This window comes from Dama dama, chromosome X, assembly GCF_033118175.1.
Source record: "Dama dama isolate Ldn47 chromosome X, ASM3311817v1, whole genome shotgun sequence".
Lineage (NCBI taxonomy): Eukaryota > Metazoa > Chordata > Mammalia > Artiodactyla > Cervidae > Dama > Dama dama.
The window spans coordinates 85,068,566-85,089,216 of NC_083714.1; the positions used below are offsets into that span (position 1 = coordinate 85,068,566).

At 37.8% G+C, this 20,651-nt stretch overlaps 2 protein-coding genes across 2 annotated transcripts in view; one reads left to right on the forward strand and one right to left on the reverse strand.

The window, feature by feature from the left end:
• Positions 1–812: 812 nt before the first annotated feature.
• Positions 813–5,044, reverse strand: LOC133051646 (cytochrome c oxidase subunit 7B, mitochondrial). Its single transcript, XM_061136219.1, has 3 exons — positions 4,885–5,044; positions 2,274–2,398; positions 813–1,013 (listed from the first exon to the last, which is right to left on the reverse strand). The coding sequence occupies exons 1-3, from the start codon at positions 4,922–4,924 to the stop codon at positions 936–938; spliced, it is 243 nt and encodes an 80-aa protein (XP_060992202.1). The 5' UTR covers positions 4,925–5,044; the 3' UTR covers positions 813–935.
• Positions 5,045–12,875: 7,831 nt separating this feature from the next.
• Positions 12,876–20,651, forward strand: part of MAGT1 (magnesium transporter 1) — a 46,440-nt gene continuing 38,664 nt past the window's right edge. Inside the window, exon 1 of the mRNA XM_061137384.1 lies at positions 12,876–13,034. Coding sequence (XP_060993367.1) covers positions 12,933–13,034 — 102 coding nt within the window. The 5' untranslated portion in view covers positions 12,876–12,932. The remainder of the gene's footprint in view (positions 13,035–20,651) is intronic.

Below are 20,651 nucleotides of genomic sequence, written 5' to 3' on the forward strand. Positions count from 1 at the left end.
ATATAAACAAACCACTACAAGAGACTTACTTCACAGCCTTTGAACAAGGAGTAAAGCAGCACATAGTTTAAGATATTGTACTTTATTCAGTTACTATCTTACACATAAAATCCAATGTTATAATGAACTCAGGACAATTCACAAATCCAGACGTTGGTATAATTACAGAAAGCCAACAGCAGAGGTCACTAATAGATAAGTGAAAGTAAAACCACATCTCACAGATCCTTCAATATCATGAACATCTCAAATAAATGTGCTGAAAATGTTATTAAAGTAAATGTACCAAGGGAGCCAAGGAGCTAGCTAGTCTTCAGACATCTTAGGAGTTCATTTGATAGGACCAGTTTTCTCATGGATCTGGTGACAACTTATATTCTCTTGGCAGGAGTTAAAAAGACTTAATGGCAATTCCAAATATAAACATAAACGAGACTGAAAAGTAGATATAACCAAGATATGAACACCAAATTTTAAACTCAAAAATGACCTAAAATAACTCTGTGATAAGTTATTCATGAACTGTAATTTCAGCCTACCATAAAGTTGACTTCCAGGTTATAGCTAAACTTTCCTTTCAAACTACCTAAGACAGAAAAGAAGTTGTACAAACCCCCCTGCCCTGGCCCCTCACTCACCTGCACACAGAGGTGCATCAGCTTGGCCTCCAGCTCAGGCTCATGTCAGCAGGAAGGAGGCAGCATAGGGTATTAAAAAAATTGTACAGTGTTTTGACCTTAATATTAACACAAAGGTTAAATAAATAAAAGCAATCAAGCTTAGTTTCATTTACAAAAGAAACAAACCTACAATGAAGGTTTCAAGTATACTTTATTTCTTCAAACATGCCATATTTTAATGGGTACATAGTACTTTTACTTGGCGTCAATTATGAGTTGATTTTGAAACAATTCATATTAAACCAGCTGGGATGATTACTGTTCTCTCCATTCCTTTGGGGTGACTCTGCCAACAGGCGATGGGTTCCACTCTATTCCAATTTGTGTTGCCGTCTGTAAGAATTAAAATGCTGTCAGTTATCAGTTATGTTTAAATCAGAGTCCATGCTCCCTTGGAGATTATTTCCTAAAGTGGCAAAGGTATTCTGCTCTATAGGTTAAAAACACACAGTGCCCTCCATGTAGGCCAAACCTAATTGCTGTTCTAATTCTCTTGGGTAGTACTGTTCAATAGAACTTCCAGAGATGACAGATATGTTGTCTCTGCACTGTCCAATACAGTAGCCACTAGCCATATATAGCTAGTGAGCAACTAAGATGTAGCCAGCATGACTGAGCAAGTACATTTTTAAAATTTTTTAATTAATTCATATTGATATTTCACATTTCTATACTACCTCCTCAAAATATTGCTTCACTCAACCACAACTACCTAAGTACTGCCAAGGAGGACATGTGTAATATCCCTTCATCAAGGAGCACTTCACCTCCAAAAATGCCCCTGATTACACATTTGTTCAACATCTGTTTATTCTTCTAATTAAGTACACACTTATTTTAATAACATACCTGATTTCAGAAAGATCAAAACAAGAATGAAAAAGGCCTATTAATAAAGTATCTTTAATTATTAAGGCAAGGGATAGCTTTTAAAATCAATTTATATATTTATTATAACTTCAAGACTCCTACTTGAACCAGCAAGTATGGTGACTGGTAAATAAGACTGGTAAATGTTAGATGTAGAAAACTAAAATATTAAAAGTAAGTCATTTTGTATCTCATCCATCAAAAACACTGTACTCAGTTCCAAGGGTAGAATGCAGAAGACTGACTAAGCAAAGAAAGGTGATCCAAGATGGTGAAAACTCTGGAAACCATATAACAAAATGACTGATAGAACTAAGAATGTTTAATATCAAAGAGAAGATCCAGGAAACATAGAGATTTTCCAGGATCTAATGGCTGATACATGGAAATATGATCAGAATTTGTGTTGCAATGGAATGATGGGTAAAATGTGGAGGAGACAGATTTTAACTCAATATAAGATCTTTTCAACAGCTACACAATATGGAAAAGACTGCCTTTTGATCCATAAGTAACTTGTTATTGGAAATGTTAAGAACAGATGATGAACTAATGCTCAATGCTGAGGAAAAACTCCTGCAATGAGTCGGTAATTACGTTAGAAAATCTCTAAAGCCCCTCCTAACTAGAAATGTACACAACTGTGTGAAAACATTTTGAATACATAAACTAAATGGCAATAAGAAAAATCTAAAACAGAGATTATCAGTCAATAGTACTTACATATACCCATACAGCAACACAGAAAGTGGCTCCACTAGCTAATACGGCATTACCATATTTGTCATGGAAATCAGGTGCCCGCTTCTGGTGGATCTGCCTTGCCACTGCTTGCTGAATGGTTTGAACTTAAAGAGAAAAAAAGAGAATACAGGAGAATATCTACCAATTATCAGGAAAAGAGAACATTTGTAATTGATATTGCCACTTACGAAAACCAAGGAAGTTACTCTATAGTATTATGAAGTATAATAAAATGTTAAAATATTGTAGCTAAAAGCAAAGTTGCATACTTTGAAATGCTTCACAAATAAGATGAATTGACAAATGGATAATATGTGATATAACAAATAGTGCAAAATGATAGTTGCAGAATCTACATGCTGGCTATGTGGGTGTTCATTAGACAATTATTCCAACTTTTCAATATGTCTGAAATTTTCCCCAATACAATGTTGAGTGGGTAAAGCAAAGAACAAGTGATGTCAGTAACATCCATGATAAATTGGCATTTGTATAATCCTTGAACTTGGCTCCTACTTCATTAATCTGAGTATTTATGATTTTGATTTTCACAAAAGTTTACTCAGCAGTGCTCAACAACTTGAAAAGTATAATACATAGACACTGTTCTCAGGTAACTTCCAGTCTAGAAAAGGCTATTATATACATAGACACAAACCATTATAATACAAGGAAGTAAAATGTTAGCTAAGCACTTTGAATAGCAGGTAGGATTTAGATATGCAGATATGGGAAAAGGAAATCTGAAAAAAAAACAGAAACAGAAAACCCAGTGTACTATAAAACCAATCACGTTTGAAGGACAAGTTGTATAGATTAGTGCATGTGTGCTAAGTCGCTTCAATTGTGTCCGACTCTGCAACCCTATGGACTGTAGCCCACCAGGCTCCTCTGTCCATGGGATTCTCCAGGCAAGAATACCGGAGTGGATTGCCATGCCCTCCTCCCAGGGATCTTCCCAACCCAAGGATCGAACCTGCAGGTTTCCTATGTCTCCTGCATTGGCAGGCGGGTTCTTAATCACTAGCACCACTTGGGAAGCCCCTATACATTAGTAAGAGGAAATGAAGCCACTTTTTTGGTAGAGCTAAGTTTCTGAGCAGAATGACAACATTAAACCTTTGCCATTACTGTTATTTTAGTAGAAAGAGTTTTCAAACTGCCTCTGGAGGCACTTGCGGGGCTTGGGAAAGAACGAAGACTAGAAAATGCTTATTTCCAGCTGCTTTTTTTCTTCCTTTCCAATCTAAGTAGCAGGTCCTTATTGTTTCAGAGCCTCAAAAGGTATTTGAGTGTGCAATGAAAATCGTATTAAATAGCAATGTTGCCCATTCATTAGCACTTATGAATATAATGGCTTCTATGTGATACAATGGGTTATTTCTAGAGTTGTTTGACCATTTAATGGTTTCTTAAGGGCCTTACAGGTTTTTGTCACCTTTGGTTACATTTCGAATGGGCAAATCTACAACATTTCACAATATTCCGTTCTAGAGCAGTTGAAAGTGAGCATGTGAATTCCGCATTGAAAGTAACAACCCCCAAACACCCTTCCCTGAGGTCCAAGGCCCTACCTTCTCAAAAGGCAAAGAAAATAAGATTACCAAACAGTTCTGCAACACCTCATGACCTCAACACTCACGTTAGGCAAGCGGATTTCTTTAGACCTCTTCTCTGTGACAAAAAACGGTTCAGTTACCACCTATTGATAATTTTATATAAACGTCAAGAACTCCATGAGGTAGGTATATTTACTAAGCCCCTATTTTACAAAAGAGGAAAATGAAATTCAGAGACGTTAAATTATTAGCCAAAAGTGAAAGGGATAATAGACGTGGCTTTTCGAATATGAAAAACCAGTCAGGCAACTATTTTTTCGTTATTGTCGAAGATGCTTCAGTGTTTCGTACACAATCTAGTAATACTTCTAATGACTTTGAGCTGAAAATAAAAAGGTAGCTAAAGAACTAAATGGTAACTGCTTAAAGTCACTTTCATTGTAAAACTTCACGTTACTCAAGGTCACCTTCAGTGCAAATGAAGTATGGAAAAGACTTCTACTTCTCCAATCTAGAGCATTATCAATACATAACTCTGGTTTCAAAATTTCCCTGTACTTATCTAACTTTTAGGTAAGAATAAAAACCACCACAATTATTCAGCCAATAATCCACAAAGAACATAAATGCTAAAGTGCTACCATTTAGCAGGTAGCAGTACTGCAATGAAACCAGGAACTGGATAAGAAGCTCTTTTGCGGGTAAATTGTATCCCCAAAGCTAAAATTTACGAAATTATTTAAGGAAAAAGAAGTGTTCACTGTGTCCCCCTTGAAATCGTAGGCTACCGAATAATGAAACAGAGGAGGGTTATGACTCCAGTAACAGAAACAGAGCTGGGAACCCAAACAGAAACGTTGTGCGATTAGGCTAATGCCAATGACATCTTCCCAATTACTTAGGGTGAGGTGGGAGACCGAGCCTTTAGAATTACAAGGTCGGGCTGCAGATGGAAAGAAAGGTCACGAGAGACCACGAGCAAAAATGGATAAAAGTTGGTTGGAAATGATCTGATCACAATTTTTGCTCACCTCTCAGACGACTTAGCGCGTTTTTGGCCAAGGGAAACATCCTGAGGTTGAACACAAAACGGCTGAAACTACAGCTGCTGGCCTCGAGCAATTCGTCGCCTACTACCCTTGCAGACTCCTGAAAAACAAAATGGCTCTCCGCTGCGCTCTTTAAAGAGAGTTGATGAAATCTCTCGCGAGACTTGTAAAAACCTATAGAATTTGTCCTCTTTACCACACGCAAAGTACACGCCTTTTGGGAAATGTAGTTTCGCGATTCATAAATGACTCATTAGGGTATTTATTGAACAATGAGAAAATCGCTGGTCTTGAAGCCAGGTTTAGGGCTCTTTAGAGGAGAACTGAGACATTAATCTTAGACTAGTCTTCAAACGCATAAACTTCAAGGTAGTGTTCAGAGGCTTGAGCTTGTATCTCGCTCCACACTAGCCAGTATTTTCTCTTCACTCCAAACTTCCTTTGTTTCTTTAATTTTTTGCTTCCTAATACTACCTACTAATATTTTGAATTTTGAAATGATTTTAAGTTATGAGGGACGTTGCAAAAACAGTAAAAGGAATTCTTTTCATTTTTTTGACTTCAAGATAGTCTATCTTTATTTTTCTTCTTTTTTTTTGCCTTTTTTTTTTTTTTCCATTCATCTCTATTAGTTGGAGGCCAATCACTCCACAATATTGCAGTGGCTTTTGCCACACACTGACACGAATCAGCCATGGATTTACATGTGTTCCTCATCCTGAACCCCCCTCCCTTCCCATCCCCTCCCTCTGGGTCATCCCAGTGCACCAGCCCTGAGCACTCTTGTCTCATGCATCCAACCTGGACTGGCGATCAGAAAACAATAAAAGGAATTCTTAATACGTAGAAAAATCTATGATAAAGCAAATTTAACAAATTGTTGATCGTAGAGTCTTGGCTGTGTGTGTTCAGAATACAATTATTTCATTATTTCTGTATGTTTGGACATTTTCATAAAAAAATATTATCAAAACCGTGTTTCTTATGTCTTTTGCATGGCAGGCAGTTGCCACCTTTAGTCTCCTATAACTGAAGAGCTCCTCTGCTGTCTTTCATGGTATTAATTTTTTTTCTTAAGTTTCAGTTCAGTTCAGTCGCTCAGTCGTGTCTGATTCCTTGTGACCCCATGGACTGCAGCATGCCAGGCCTCCCTGTCCATCATCAATTCCCAGAGATTTCTTAAACTCATGTCCATGAAGTTGGTGATGCCATCCAACCATCTCATCCTCTGTCATCCCCTTCTCCTGCCTTCAATCTTTTCCAGCATCAGGGTCTTTTCCAGTGAGTCAGTTCTTCGCATCAGGTGGCCAAAGTATTGGAGTTTCAGCTTCAGCATCAGTCCTTCCAATGAATATTCAGGGTTGATTTCCTTTAGGATTGACTGGTTTGATCTCCTTGCAGTCCAAGGGACTCTCAAGAGTCTTATCCAACACTACAGTTCAAAAGCATCAATTATTTGCCGCTCAGCCTTCTTTATGGTCCAACTCTCACATCCATACATGACTACTGGAAAAACCACAGCTTTGACTAGACAGACCTTTGTTGGCAAAGTAATGTCTCTGCTTTTTTTTTTTTTTTGTCTCTGCTTTTTAATATGCTGTCTAGTTTGGTCATAGCTTTTCTTCCAAGAAGAAAGTGTCTTTTAATTTCATGACTGCAGTCGCCATTTGCAGTGATTCTGGAGCCCCAAAAAATAAAGTCTCTCATTGTTTCCATTGTTTCCCCGTATATTTTCCATGAAGTGATGGGACTGGATGCCATGATCTTAGTTTTTCAATGTTGAGTTTTAAGCCAGCTTTTTCACTCTTCTCTTTCATTTTCATCAAGAGGCTCTGTAGTTCCTCTTCACCTTCACTTTCTGCCATAAGGGAGATGTCATCTACATATCTGAGGTTCTTGATATTTCTCCCAGCAATCTTGATTCTAGCTTGTGCTTCATCCAGCCTGGCATTTCACATGATGTACCTTGGTGGCTCAGACGGTAAAGAAGCTGCCTTTAATGCAGGAGACACAAGTTTGATCCCTGGATCAGGAAGATGCCCTGCAGAAGGTAATGGCAACCCACTCTAGTATTCTTGCCTGGAGAATTCCATGGACAGAGAAGCCTGGTGGGCTACAGTCGATGGGGTTGCAAAGAGTCAGACACGACTGAGCAACTAACACTTACTTACTCACTTACTCTGCATGTAAGTTAAATAAGCAGCCTTGTCATTCTCCTTTCCCAGTTTGGAACCAGTCTGTTGTTCCATGTACAGTTCTAACTGTTGCTTCTTGACCTGCATACAGATTTCTCGGGAGGCAAGTAAAGTGATGTGGTATTCCCATCTCTTTAAGAATTTTCCACAGTTTGTTGTGATTCACACAGCCAAAGGCTTTGGCATAGTCAATAAAGCAGAAATAGATGTTTTTCTGGAACTCCCTTGCTTTTTCGATGATCCATCGGATGTTGGCAATTTGACCTCTGGTTTCTCTGCCTTTTCTAAATCCAGCTTGAACACCTGGAAGTTCTCAGTGACATACTGTTGAAGCCTCACTTGAAGGATTTGGAGCATTACTTTGCTAGCATGTGAAATGACTGTGATTGTATCATAGTTTGAACTTGCTTTGGCATTGCCTTTCTTTGGGATTAGAATGAAATCTGACTTTTTTCCAGTCGTATGGCCACTGCTGAGTTTTCCAAATTTGCTGGCATATTGAGTGCAGCACTTTAACAGCATTATTTTCTTACTATAGGTAAGCTTATTCTCTCTATTTTACATATGAAGGAAGTGAGTACTGTATCAAGATTAGGTAATTTTAAGCAACAGAACAGGTAATGGACCTTCTGACTCTACAAGTTTGTGCTCTGTAATATATTTGAAGAGTACAGGCCAGGTATTTTGTAAAAGTTCCCTCAACTTTTGTGTACTTGATGTTTTGTAATTAGATTCAGTTAAGGCACTTCTAACAGAAATACTACATAACAAATGTGTTTTCTTAGGGTGTCTTACCAGTAAGCCTATATATAATATTCATTTGTCTCATTTTTTAAATTTTAATTTTAAACTAAATTAAATTAAATTAAAATTAATTTAATATTAAATTAAATTAAATTTTTTTATTTTAATTTAAAAAAATTAATTTTTTTTTTATTTTTGGCTGTGCTGGATCTTCATTGCTGTGGGTGGGCTTTAGTTTCCACGAGTAAGGTTGAATGGGGGCTACTCTGTAGTTGCGGTGCACATGCTTCTCATTGTGGTGCCTTCTCTTGTTGCAGAGGGCTCTAGGGCGCTCAGGTTTCAGTGGTACAACACTGGCTTAGTTGTCCCGGGGCAAGTAAAATCTTCCCCAAGCAGGGATGGAACCCACATCCTCTGCATTGGTAGGTGGGTACTTAACCACTGGATGACCTGGGAAGTCCTTGTCTCATTATTGATAATGCCAGCTTTAATCATTTGGTCAAAAGTGTGGCCTCCAAGTTTCTATACTAAAAAGTTACTGTTTCTCGCTTTCCAATTATTAAGTAATATGAGAATACATTGAGACTATGTGTATATCCTATTCTTTATCAAACTTCCACCCACTAGTTTTTGTATTCATTGATGATTTTTCATCCTGGATGAAGCACTATCTGGAATCAAGATTGCCGGGAGAAATATCAGTAACCTCAGACACACAGATGATACCACCCTTATGGCAGAAAGCGAAGAAGAACGAAAAAGCCTCTTGATGAAAGTGAAAGAGGAGAGTGAAAAAGTCGGCTTAAAACTCAACATTCAGAAAACTAAGATCATGGCATCTGGTCCCATCACTTCATGGAAAATAGATGGGGAAACAACGGAAACAGTGAGAGACTTTATTTTCTTGGGCTCCAAAATCACTGCAGATGGTTACTGCAGCCATGAAATTAAGAGACGCTTGCTCCTTGGAAGAAAAGCTATGACCAACTTAGACACAGCATACTAAAAAGCAGAAGATTACTTTGCCAACCAAGGTCTGTCTAGTCAAAGCTATGGTTTTTCCAGTAGTCATGTATGGATGTGAGAGTTGGACTATAAAGAAAGCTGAGTGCCGAAGAAGTGATGCTTTTGAACTGTGGTGTTGGAGAAGACTCTTCAGAGTCCCTTGCAGTGCAAGGAGATCAAACCAGTCAATCCTAAAGGAAATCAGTTCTGAATATACATTGGAAGGACTGATGCTGAAGCTGAAACTCCAGTGCTTTGGCCACCTGATGTGAAAAACTGGCTCATTGGAAAAGACCCTGATGCTGGGAAAGCTTGAAGGCGGGAGGAGAAGGGGTCGACAGAGGATGAGATGGTTGGATGGCATCACTGACTCGATGGACATGAGTTTGAGCAAGCTTCAGGAGTTGGGATTGACAGGGAAGCCTGGTGTGCTGCAGTCCACTGGGTCACAAAAAGTTGGACACGACTGAGTGACTGAACTCACCTGAACTGATGATTTTTGCCTAAAAGAATTATTAGTATGAAAGTTGCAAAATGATGATTTTTCTAACTCTATCATTCCTTCCATATTTAACACCAGGTATTCTCTTGTAAGGAGAAATTTTATCTTCTACCCTATTTATTTGCTTCTCATCAGTGTGGATTCATGGATTCCAAAGGTTATAATCTATTGCTATCATCATTTGTTTTAAGGCTCAGTAGTCTCAGATGTAGTCAGTAGGATTTCCTTCTGACTTACATAAGACGTATTGCTTAAAATTGCTTAATCTTGATACTGTACTCACTTCCTTCATATGTAAAATGGAGAGAATAAGCTTACCTATAGTAAGGCTTATATGTCTTTTTTTTTAGGTCTCCATCATTTTCTTTTTTGAGGAGTTCTTTATTTTCTGACACAAGGCTTATCTTGTACTTTCTTTACCCCAGCACTGGAATATATTTTCCTAAGGAGCCTTGATTTCTTTTAGGGATGGCATTTATCAACCTACATTTGGCATTAGGTTTGCTCATTTGTATTGGAGTGTCATTGCTTCTAGTCATTTCAGTGAATAGAGCTAGAAATATATGTTATGAATGATAAATTTATGCAAATACTGCCAATTCCAGTCCAATCCCCAGAAATTCTTTTTCACTTTTCCTTATTTCATATTTGTATCTCCCTTCTTACACAGTGAGAATCCTAGCTCTCAACGTCAATGTTTTTACATATTACATTATATATATTTCCAGATTTGTCATATCACTATGAAAAACAAATCTACTTAGTAGAGTTTAAGATTTGCTTGCAGTTATTTTTTTTCTTTAGACTAATAGTATATAGTCAAAGTAGTGTGTTCACAAATTATTCAGATTAGTTCTATTTTCTTTAGTGCAGTTGTTTTTCTTTTGAAGTAGAGTTGTACTCTCTTTTTTCTGTTTTGTATTTAATTTCAGTTTTTTAACCCTTTCTTACTGATGTGATTTTTAAATGTTTAACTTATTTTTAATTGTAGTAAAATATACATTACATAAAATTTACCCTTTTAACTTTTTTAAAGGATACAGTTCAGTGGTATTAAGTACATTCAGATTGTTGTATAACTATCACTACCATTCGTCTCCAGAACTTTTTTCATCTTGCAAAACCACATGATTTGCTCTTATATTTTATTTTAAAAACATTAACATTATTCCAAAAGTCAAAACTACAAACTGGTATACTTAGAGAAGCGTCATTCCCTTCCTTAACTGTTCCACTCCATTTCCTCCAACTCCTGTAGGAAACCAATTTCATTAGTTTCTGATTTAAGCTTTCTGTGTTTTCTTTTGTGAAAATGGTTAAACATTGTATATACTTTCTTATTTCATCTTCTATTTCATACACATGTAGCATAACATGTACATACTTTTGCATTGGGCTTTTTCACTTTAACAATAGATCTTGAAAATCCATATCATTTACACAGTTCTTCCTCATTTCTTTTCCTTACAGTTGCGAAAAACTCCAAGGTATTTATGTTCTATAGTCACTCTCCTACATTTGAACATTTAAGTGGTTTTGAGAATATTTCAATTACAAATAGCGCTGAAATGAATAATTTTGTGCACATATATCTTCTTATTATTGTAGTAGATCCCCAAAAGTGGGATTGCTGAATCAAAAGATAAATGTATTAGATATTGTTAAGTTATCCTCCATTTTGCATTGCTACCAGCAATGATTGAGGGTGCCTGTTTCCTCATAGACTCAATGACAGCACATATAGAACTTTGCCAAAATGATAGTTGAGATTTCTCTGTGTACTTAAAAACCTTAATTTTTTATTTGTTAAACTTATATGCAGTAAATGTCACTCTTTTTTTAGTGTAATAGTCTGAGTTCTGACAAATGCAAACAGTATGTAACCACTCCAACAATTAAGGAGAGAAAGGTTGCACCCTCACAAAAAATCTCCTTGTGTGGCCCTTTTGTAGTCAATCCCTCTCCCACCTCCAGTCCCTGATAGCTACTGATCTGTTCACTTCCTAGAATGTCACATAAATGGAATGATATGGCATGTCCAAGTGTTTTTTTTTGTATTTTTCACATTATGAATGTCTCTTAACGTTTTAATTTTTTTTCACCTCTCTATATCAAATGAAATCTCTTCAGAACCAGCTCTTTTCCCTTTCATGCCCATCTCTTTGTCTCTCCAGCTTAATGAAATTATTTTCCTCTGTGTGTGTGTATGTCCCACCAGGGCCTAAAAGAATGGTCATATGATATTCCAAAGCATGAAAATAAATCCAAATTACAGGCGATTGATTTTGTTGGTGGTTTTCCTCTCGAATATATTATTCTTCTTCAATAAAATCATTCCAGTTTTACAACTCACTATGATAAACAGAACTGGGCCAAATAAATGGAAAGTTCTGCTATGTAGGATATTTGTTATTTTTTAGAAAAGGGATTTGGATATTTAAGACAACCGATTATGACACAAAAACTTTAAAAAGACCTAAGTGCTTTCTTACAACCTTAGTGTGGCATCCACCCCTCAAACAAACTAATGACAAGTAAAAAAAAAAAAGCATTTGTTGTCTATAATCAAAATTTAACTCCTTGTTGGTGCCTGCCTCATACATCTAAAATATTGCCATGAATAAGCACTTTAGAAAATAACTTTTGACATCTGCTCTGTTCAGCACACGTGGCACCGTCTTAAAAAAAATCTCCTTCAGCAATATTGTTTTCCCTTTCTTGCTTTTTTTACCTTTTTTGGATTTGAAACACTTTGGAGGCCAAATGACGGGCTTGGGATTGGTGTCATCAATTATATGGCTGGGCAAAAATTTTCTAGAATAGTACATGAAAGAGGTGGGTTTCTCTTTTTGAAATTAATTTAGTTTTTTCTTTATTTTTGGCTAGGCTGAGTCTTTGTGTCTGCCTCTCTGGGCGGGGGTGGTGAAAGAGGCGGGGATGTCGGGCGCTTTCTCTGGTTGAGGGGAGCGGGGCTACTCTCTAATTGCAATGCCGGGTTTCTCATTATGGTGGCCTCTCTTGCTCTGGAGCACGGACTCTAGGGCCCGCTGGCTCAGTAGTTGTGGCCTGGGGCTTAGCTGCCCTCGCAGTATGTGGAATATTCCCAGACGGGGTAAGATCAAACCATGTCCCCTGGATTGGCAGGCGGATTCTTAACCACTGGACTACCAGTGAAGTCCGGTCGATTTCAAAGACTTCTAGAAGAAACTGAGGAGAAAAGATCCTGTTTTATCTCCAACACGGAAAAGCCGCAATGCTTCACAACTGCGCAAGCGCGTCTCAAGAGCCTACACCCGCCATCTTTACGTTTAATGAAAGGGGTGGTCCATCACCCTTAGCGGACCAATGTAAAACCTCCAGATTATCGTTTTTGTATTGGCTAACGGAGACCAATTAGAAGAGAGCCGTCTTTTAGCGGGCGTTTGGCAGTACAGCGTCGTGACGTTTTGTGCGGGGACTACCGACAGGGCTGAGCTGGGCCAATGAGAAGGGGAAAGGGGGCTGGTTTGCCTGTTCTCACGCCCAACCAACCCTCAGACCCAGCCCTAGGAAAGTTTCCCTTCTAGGCGGGAGAGAAGGCTAACATGGCAGCGCGTTGGTGGCGTTGGTATGTCTCTGCAATCATGGCGGTGGCACTGCTGCTCGTTTTCGGGGTTCCCTCAGCCTCTGCCCAGAGAAAGAAGGAGGTGAGGACGCTGTTTCCAGCAACATGGGCTTTTCCGAACGAGAGGGGCTTGAGAGAATCTGGTTCTTCCCAATCCCTTTCCCCGCCAGTTCTGTGTCTTTGGTGGCTTCAGTTCTGCCGTTTTTAGAATTGTGGGGTTCGCAAGAGAAGAAACCGTAACACTTTGCCTTCTGGGATTGTCGAGTCTGAGAGCGGGGCGGAGTAGGTGACAGCCTGGCTTCTGTAGGCCTGTGGATAAACAAAGCTACGAATTTTGACACTTCTTTGAATATGGGTCCCATCAGGTGGTGGAGGGAAGTTCGACTTTAGGTTCAAGGGGTAGAATATCTGACTCTGCTGTCAATAGATGTGACTTCATTTTAGACATGTAAGAACTATATATTATGTAGCATTTTCACTTCAGGAATGAGAGGATTAAACAGAAGAGCGGAGCTATGTCAAATTTTTTCATTGTCCAAAAAATTAATTGAAAGCAATTTCAGTTCAGTCGCTCAGTCCTGTCCGACTCTTTGTGACCCCATAGACTGCAGCATGCCAGGCTTCCCTGTCCATCACCAACTCCTGGAGCTTACTCAAACTCATGTTCATAGATTTGGTGATGCCATCCAACCATCTCATCCTTTGTTGTCCCCTTTTCCTCCTGCCTTCAATCTTTCCCAGCATCAGGATCTTTTCCACTGAGTCAGTTCTTCGCATCAGGTGGCAAAAGTATTGGAGTTTCAGCTTTAGCATCAGACCTTCCAATATTCAGGACTAATTTCTTTTAGGATGAACTGGTTGGATCTCCTTACCGTCCAAGGGACTCTCAAGAGTCTTCTCCAAAACCACAGTTCAAAAGCATCAATTTTTATGCGCTCAGCTTTCTTTACCGGAGTGAAGTTCTTAAGCCATTTTCAACCATTTACCAAATATCAAGCGCGCCAGCCATTGTTCTGGGAACTTAGTATACATAAGTGAACAAAACTAAGGTCCCTCCTTGTGGAATTTACTGGCTTTGACAAGTGGAGGAGATACAATGTTCTTTACTCACTGTTAAGCAATCCAAGGTGAGGATTTTTAACATTATTGGTTTGAAACATTTGTGACTTAGAGCTGTTTGCTCTTAAGAGCTTTACAAATTACTAGCAATTGTTTATGCACTCTAATTTTAGAAATGAGGAAACCTAAGGCCTAAGCTTACATGATTAACCGTTGAAGAACAAAGACTAAGATCTTTGGTTAGTCTTATGCTATTTCCTGTACATTTTATGCTTCCTTTTGTACACAATACCTGTGTGTGCGTGCCTGCTAAGTTGCTTTAGTCGTGTCCAACTCTTTGTGACCCCATGGACTGTAGCCCACCAGGCTCCTCTGTCCGTGGAATTCTCCAGGCAGGAATACTGGAGTGGGCTGCCATGCCCTCCTCCAGGGGATCTTCCCCACCCAGGTATTGGACCCCTCATTTCACATGCACTTTTAAAATGCCATTTAATCGGCTCAGATGCTTGTCAACTTGAGCTGAATTTTAAAAGAACCTGCCTTCTCTGTTGCTGAATATTTGTCCTATGCCATAAAAAAGGTAGCATATTAAAACGAGTTACTTATTAGATTGGCAAAAAGTGAAGTTAAAAATATACAATATACAAAGTGTACAAAATGAGCAAGCTCTTATACTGGAGCTAGAAATTGATGGGCTTTTTAAGGAGGATTCCAAGCCATTTTTTACATGGAAAACAAAATGTAGAGCAATACATAGTTTTATATTCTGGAGACCTTTTATGTTAAAAAAAAAAACTACAAGTTATGTATACATAGAAAGAAAGCTTTGTAAGAATATAGAACAGTGGCTACTCTGGATAGTTGGGATTGTTCATTAGGGGAAGACTAACTTTTTACCTTGTATGCTGGTATTGTCTACATTTCTACAACCACTACTTACCCTTTTTAAGTAAAAAAGTGTAGATTTTTAATAACCAGTATTTCTACTAGTTAAATTATTTATTCATTTAACCTCCCACTAAACTAGGAGCAGAAGAGCCTAGCAGGGGATAAAATACATTTAAAAGGGATCAGCAATGAATTGTGCACTTTAAAATTGTTAACATGGTAGGTTTTATGTTATGTGAATTTTATCTCAATAAAATTTTTTAAGGAATCAGATTCTAACTCTCCTCTCACCATGCCCACTGTTCAAGACTGTTATTGCTCTTGCAAATTTATTGCCATAACTGTCTAACTGATCATCCTTGAACTCATCCTTCATAGTGTTGCCAGAGATGCTAAGGAGAAAAACTGAAAACCAAAAGGTTAGAAAAATGTATTTTGCAAAGTACAAAAGAACTTATATAATCTGTTTCTTCGCAGACTCATCTCAATTCAAGCTCCTCCCTATACTGGCTGCAAGTCATGTGGGATCTTAGTTCCCTGGCCAGGGATCGAACCTGGGCCCCATGAGTGAAAGCACTGAATCCAAACCTACGGGCTGCCAGGGAATTCCCTGGAAAAGAGTGAATGCACAAAGCATACAGAAACATTAAAAAATGGTCTTAATAATGCTAGGATGGCAGATAGTTTTCCCTCTTTTCTCAGTTTTCAAAATATTGTGTAAAATTTTAAATAGCATGTATGTTAATGTAATCCAAGTGATCTTTAGCCAGTTACTCTGAGTCTCATTTTCCTTATCAGTAGAATGGGAAAATGCCTATTTATTTTCATATTGTGAAAATTAAAGGAGATGGGGCCTGTAAAGTGCCTAATGTAATATCTGGCATGTAGAAGACATTAGATGAATATTAGAAAATAAAATAATATTGTGTTCCTCTGCAGTATACATTTTTTAAAATTTATTTGGCTGTGTTGGTCTTAGTTGTGGCCTGTGGGATCTCCATTGCGTTATGTGGGATCTTTCATTGAGGCAAATGGACTCTAGTTGTGGGAGCTGGCTCAGTAGTTGCGACGCATGGGGCCAGTTGCTCCACAGCATGTAGGATCTTAGTTCCCCAATCAGGGATCGAACCCACATCCCCTGCATTGCAGGTGTATTCTTAATCACTGAACCACCAGGGAAATCCCAATATAAAATATTTTTCAATTGATCTTTTTGTGTCAAGATTTTATGAAGAGTATTCAGAAAATAAAATTATCTGCATATTTTGACAAGGCAGGCAATACTGAAAAAACTTCTATATTCTCTGACATTGCTTTGAGAACTGATACATAAAAGTGTCACATGCACAAAATCCCAGCAATTACTTAGAAAATACCTTATTACCAAGAACCAAAGGCTCAATATTATTGCAAAACAAGCAAATTGAGACATCCTCCAAAAATAAAACATCTAGTGGAATATTTTAGCTCTATCCAGGAAATATGTAAACCGAGAATGGAGCAGATAGCATTTAAGGATTACAAATACTGTCTTCTCTGTTCACTGCCTTTCTCCTGCCAAATATGTTTCCAGATCTGTTCAGTCTCACTCTTAATTTAAGGATAGAATTGGAAATTTATTCCTTAACCAGGAGTTTTTTAAACTAACATTTGTAGACTAGTGGATTATTAGGAAAGCTAAAAATCAAGAATTTTTATGAGTAAACCCTGATGGTCTAGAACACAGATACAATGAAGTAAGTTTTGAGTAAAAAGGATGTGCATATTAGAGGAATTCAGACCAGTGATGCTTAGCTTTATTCTGAAATTTAAAAGTAATCTTAATGGCAGGATCAGAATTTAAATGATAGTGAATTATTATATGCCATCTTTGATAAGTGATATTCAGTGATATGAGAATTTGTGATTGTTAAAGCTTAATCTACTTTGCTAGAGCTAATTGAGATATTATGCAAGGAAGTAGAATAAAATTAACCTGTTGTCACTGCAATTTCTTATACTCCTAAAAGTTTCATCATACTTGATTATTACTAACAGGATTAGAGGTATTAATTGACTTCCTGTTAGTGGGATTATTTTGTGGCCATACTAATTTACAAATTTCAAGAGGAGAGAAAGACTTTAAGCTTACTTAACTTTGTTGGTATTATATTTTGGTTGTGAATATTATCACTTTTCTGTTTATTTGAGTACTTGAAAGTAATGTACTCCAAGAAGGGGAGAAACAAATCTAATGTTTTTTCATAGTAAACTTTTGTTTTGAATAAATAGATCCAGTGCAAATTTTAAAACTGGATGGATATATTTTCTCAAATGTTTTTTTAAAACAATTAGTGGGAAAAGTATTTGAAATAGAGTTGGTTCCAAATCAATTACTACTTTGAGTTGCTGAGTTCGGTTGATAAATCTCTTACCTTCATGTACTATCATTCTTGGAAAGTGAGTTTCTTACTAATGACTCTAAAGTATTAAATAGTAAGTAGAAGGACCTGAAGGGCCCAGGTGACATTTTAACTGTTTATGTTTTAAATATATATATATATATATGTGTGTGTTTGTGTGTATTTCTTTCTTTCTTTTTTTTTTTTTTTTGCTGTACTGAGTCTGTTGCTGCCTGGACTTTTTCTCAAACTGTGGAGAGTGGGGGATACTCTCTAGTTGTGCTGTGTGGGCTTGTCATTGCAGTGGCTTCGCATTACAGAGCACAGGCTCTAGGGTGAGCAGGCTTCAGTAGTTGTGGCAAGTGGACTCAGTAGTTACAGCTCCTGGACTCTAGAGCACAAGCTCAATAACTGGTGCACAGGCTTAGGTGCTTCCTGGCATGTGGGATCTTCCCCAGCCAGAGATCAAACCCGTGCCTCCTGCATTGGCAGGATGAATTCTTTACCACTGAGCCACCAGGAAAGCCCCTTAACCGTTTACTTTTGATTATTATGACTTTGAAAGATAAAGGAATATCTAGAGAGTGATTAGTGGGACTTAATGTAGAGGCTATAGGAAAACGAAATTTTTGTTTCTGAGCCATAGCTTTCAGTAACAAACAAAGGGCTCTTAACAATGGATGAGAGGCACCCCTAAGGAAGAAGTTTCTTCATTACTAGAGATTTACTCCAATGAAGAAAACTTTTAACTCAAATATTAAAAAAAGAGATATTCTTTTATAAAATCAAAAAAGATGAGGGGAGTAGTAAAAGAAGTGTCTAGGAATTATTAAGGCCTTATATGTGTTATATTTGAGTTATCTTGACTATATCACATTCTTCAATCATTTCAGAAACATCATGTGGAGGTTTATTTTTAGGAATGGTGTATTTTTTCCTATTGTTCCTTAAATTTCCTATTATTCCTTAAATTGCTTAATGCTTATTTAATTTGTATATATAATTGCATAAAAATTATATAACATGGGATCATTGCTCATAAGAATTTTTTTAATATAAATTTATACATGTTAATCTATGGCTGATTCATGTCAGTGTATGGCAAAAAAAAAAAAGTCATTCCAAAGCAGTAAAGATTGGAAAGAGCAGGAAAAAAATAAACAAAACAAAAAAAAATAAAATATAAATTTATTTATTTTAATTGGAGGCTAATTACTTTACAATATTGTAGTGGTTTTGCCATACATTGACATGAATCTGCCACGGGTGTACATGTGTTCCCCATCCTGAACCCCCCTCCCACCTCCCTCCCCATCCCCTCCCTCCGGGTCATCCCAGTGCACCAGCCCTGAGCACCCTGTCTCATGCATTGAACCTGGACTGGCGATTCATTTCACATATGATAATATACATGTTTCAATGCCATTCTCCCAAATCATCCCACCCTCGCCCTCTCCCACAGAGTCCAAAACACTGTTCTATACATCTGTGTCTCTTTTGCTATCTCGCATATAGGGTTATCATTACCATCTTTCTAAATTCCATATATATGTGTGAGTGTACTGTATCACTCTATATAATAGGCTCCAGTTTCATCCACCTCATTAGAATTGATTCAAATGTATTCTTTTTAATGGCTGAGTAATATTCCACTGTGTATAGGTACCACAGCTTTCTTATCCATTTGTCTGCTGATGGACATCTAGGTTGCTTCCATGTCCTGACTGTTATAAACAGTGCTACGATGAACATTGGGGTACACGTGTCTCTTTCAATTCTGGTTTCCTTTGTGTGTATTCCCCGCAGTGGGATTGCTGGGTCATATGGCAGTTCTATTTCCAGTTTTTTAAGGAATCTCCACACTGTTCTCTGTAGTGGCTTACTAGTTTGCATTCCCACCAACAGTGTATGAGGGTTCCCTTTTCTCCACACCCTACCAGCATTTATTGCTTGTAGACTTTTGGATAGCAGCCATTCTGACTACCTCATTGTGGTTTTGATTTGCATTTCTCTGATAATGAGTGCTGTTGAGCATCTTTTCATGTGTTTGTTAGCCGTCTGTATGTCATCTTTGGAGAAATGTCTGTTTAGTTCTTTGGCCCATTTTTTGATTGGGTCGTTTATTTTTCTGGAATTGGGCTGCAGGAGTTGCTGGTATATTTTTGAGATTAATTCTTTGTCAGTTGCTTCGTTTGCTATTATTTTGTCCAATTCTGAAGGCTGTCTTTTCACCTTGCTTATAGTTTCCTTTGTTGTGCAAAAGCTTTTAAGTTTATTAGGTCCCATTTGTTTATTTTTGCTTTTATTTCCAATATTCTGGGAGGTGGGTCATAGAGGATCCTGCTGTGATTTATGTCAGTGTTTTGCCTGTGTTTTCCTCTAGGAGTTTTATAGTTTCTGGTCTTACATTTAGATCTTTAATCCATTTTGAGTTTATTTTTGTGTATGGTGTTAGAAAGTGTTCTAGTTTCATTCTTTTACAAGTGGTTGACCAATTTTCCCAGCACCACTTGTTAAACAGATTGTCTTCTCTCCATTGTATATTCTTGCCTCCTATGTCAAAGATAAGGTGTCCATAGGTGTGTGGATTTATCTCTGGGCTTTCTATTTTGTTCCACTGATCTATATTTCTTTCTTTGTGCCAGTACCTTACTGTCTTGATGAATTGCTCATAAGAATTAAAATGTAGAACAGCAGTACTGAAACTTCAATGCGTACAGAATCACTTTGGGTACATGTTAAAACTCCATATTCTTGGAATCCACCAGAAGCTAAAGAACCGCCCCCTCCCCCAGAAAGAAAATGGGAAATCACAGCCTTGATTAAAGACTTAAAGGCATCAGAGATGGTAAGTGATGTACTATCTCAGCCCTTAATGCCAGTTAAAGAAAAGACTAATAGGAACTGAAGTCTTATAGCAGCTTATTACCAGCTGATTGCAATTGTTGCTCCCAGACATTGTGACTGCAGGTAAATCCATTACACAGTCTGATGACAGGTGGTATACAGTCTTAGACATCACTAACACCTTCTTCTGCCATCTTACTGACATGTGAGGATCAAGGTCCGTTCATATTCAGGTAGCAAGGCCTCTTATATATGTATATAGTCTCCCCTGGGAGTACCAAAGCTCTCCTGCCATTTGCTACTACTTGGTGAGTCAGGGTTTAGCATAACTTCCTCTCCCCTTCCATGTTTATTTATTTATTTATTTTTCCCTTCCATGTTTAAAGCATTCACTATATGGGTGATGCCTTGTTGTCAAATAAAAGCCTCAGTGTCAATGATTGATGGTAGTGCTGTCTTAACCACAGAAGTAGCCAGGAGCAGTAACTGATAAACCCGACAAAATTCAGGGGCCTGCTCACCAA

Bases quoted from the DNA above. Each gene is read 5' to 3' on its own strand.
- LOC133051646 (XM_061136219.1), bottom strand. From the start codon at position 4,924: ATGTTTCCCTTGGCCAAAAACGCGCTAAGTCGTCTGAGAG. The intron at 2,399-4,884 runs GTGAGCAAAAAT...TTTCTCTTTAAG, and splicing joins CGCGCTAAGTCGTCTGAGAG to TTCAAACCATTCAGCAAGCA. The intron at 1,014-2,273 runs GTAAGTACTATT...TAATTCTTACAG, and splicing joins GTGTTGCTGTATGGGTATAT to ACGGCAACACAAATTGGAAT.